The sequence below is a fragment of the Austrofundulus limnaeus genome, unplaced genomic scaffold (genome assembly GCF_001266775.1).
Source record: "Austrofundulus limnaeus strain Quisiro unplaced genomic scaffold, Austrofundulus_limnaeus-1.0 Scaffold218, whole genome shotgun sequence".
NCBI lineage: Eukaryota > Metazoa > Chordata > Actinopteri > Cyprinodontiformes > Rivulidae > Austrofundulus > Austrofundulus limnaeus.
This window is the reverse complement of record NW_013952620.1, coordinates 504,872-506,575: the sequence shown is the minus strand read 5'-3', so window position 1 is coordinate 506,575 and position 1,704 is coordinate 504,872. Positions and strand designations below refer to the sequence as shown.

At 40.7% G+C, this 1,704-nt stretch overlaps 1 protein-coding gene across 2 annotated transcripts in view; it reads right to left on the bottom strand.

Annotated features, from left to right (window-relative positions):
• The window catches only part of col5a1 (procollagen, type V, alpha 1), a 129,060-nt gene that overhangs the window by 15,557 nt on the left and 111,799 nt on the right, over nucleotides 1–1,704 (bottom strand). For both annotated transcript variants that reach the window (XM_014019369.1, XM_014019370.1), the window contains exons 55-61: nucleotides 1,482–1,589; nucleotides 1,325–1,378; nucleotides 1,203–1,256; nucleotides 959–1,066; nucleotides 771–824; nucleotides 646–681; nucleotides 514–567 (exon numbers count right to left, since the gene is read on the bottom strand). In XM_014019369.1, the coding sequence (XP_013874823.1) occupies nucleotides 514–567; nucleotides 646–681; nucleotides 771–824; nucleotides 959–1,066; nucleotides 1,203–1,256; nucleotides 1,325–1,378; nucleotides 1,482–1,589 (468 nt within the window). The remainder of the gene's footprint in view (nucleotides 1–513; nucleotides 568–645; nucleotides 682–770; nucleotides 825–958; nucleotides 1,067–1,202; nucleotides 1,257–1,324; nucleotides 1,379–1,481; nucleotides 1,590–1,704) is intronic.

Here is a 1,704-nt window from a genome sequence, read left to right as displayed (position 1 = left end):
TAAATATACTTTATTACTAGCTGAAGTCATCATTTTTCAACTAGCTAAAGTCTAAGTTACAGGCTGACTTCAGGTCTGGTTCAGATCATTGTTATTTATAAATTATATATTTTTTCTGGTATAAATATGCTGTTTTACGATTGTGGAATGAAATTAACATAATTATTAATTTATTGTAAAAACATGACAGATAATCTGTGAAACAGATCCAGTTCAGCTGCTGTTTATCTATTAGTTTCTATGGAGGCTGTGAGCTGTTGTCCTGTTTGGTCTGTTTCTGCTCCTCCATGCTGTCACAGACACTACCAGTGGACGGGATGGGCGGGGCTCAGTCTAGTGATCTATTTTCAAGTCAATGGGATCAATGTATCGTCAAACACCTATCCAGTAGTTCACAAATGTACAATTACATGATTGCCTACCTCTATTAAATGCAATTAATAACTGGTGAGATAAGTGACCTGAAAACACAAAGTGATGATGCTGAATTTAAAAACTGAAACTAATACTCACAGGAGGACCAGGAGGTCCGGGTGAACCACTCTCTCCTTTTGGACCTGTTTGACCCTGCAAAAGAAATCAAACTCAGGATTACTGTTTATGATTGTCATCATAATGATCTGGTGCACTCAGTAAAACACTTACAGATGACCCTTTGGCTCCTTTAGGACCTGGAGGACCCTACAGACACAAATGTGATCCAGAAATCAGTACCGGCTCTGACAACTGGCAGTAGTTCAGAACATACAGTATAATGAGTTCATACTTACAGGTAACCCAGGGGGACCGATGGGACCAAGTGGACCTGTAGGACCAGCAATACCCTGAAGGAGAGAGAGAAGAAATCCTTAAATGAACTTACACTTTACCCCTGAAGGATTAGGATCAACAAACATGAGCTACTGTGGCCTCAACTCGTTTAACTCAAAGAAAAACTGTTGGGATCTGTTTGACTTACATTGTCTCCTTTAGGACCTGAGGTTCCTGGGGGTCCTGGAAGACCTCTGTCACCTTTTTCTCCCTGTTCACCTGGGGGTCCAATAAGACCAATAAGACCCGGATGACCCTGGGGACAAAACAAACCACAATAGTGAATACACAATAACACCTGACACACTTTAGGGCTTAAGAGCAAGAAGCCAGTCAATCAGATCCATCATCAAAGAGTTTTATTAGTTTTGTTTCATGTTGGATTTGTTCACCTTTTCTCCTTTAACACCAGAGTCTCCTTTCAGACCAGGTAAACCAGGAGGACCCTGCGACATTGAAATAACATGTTAGTCAGATCACACCACACAGTCATACCAGAGTCACTTCTACTCACCATGGGTCCAGGAGGTCCATCTGGGCCTGGAGGACCAGGAAGTCCTTGCTCGCCCTTCAGACAAGTACACATTTATTATCACATTAGACCCATATATACAGTAACAAGATGGATTATTTTTACTGGAAAATGATTGTCTGCATGTGAAATTACTTACAACTGCACCAGGGATACCCCTAAGCCCCTCAGAACCAGGCTTTCCAGGTGATCCTTGAGGGCCAACAGGTCCTGTCTTTCCTTGTGGACCTTCTAGACCAGACTCTCCCTTTAAGACAGAAACAGGATTCACACAAAAGGTTTTATTCTCAAAAGTTTGAAGGTCATTTTTTATTATTGCTATAAAGGATGAATGAAGATGATATATATATATATATATATAT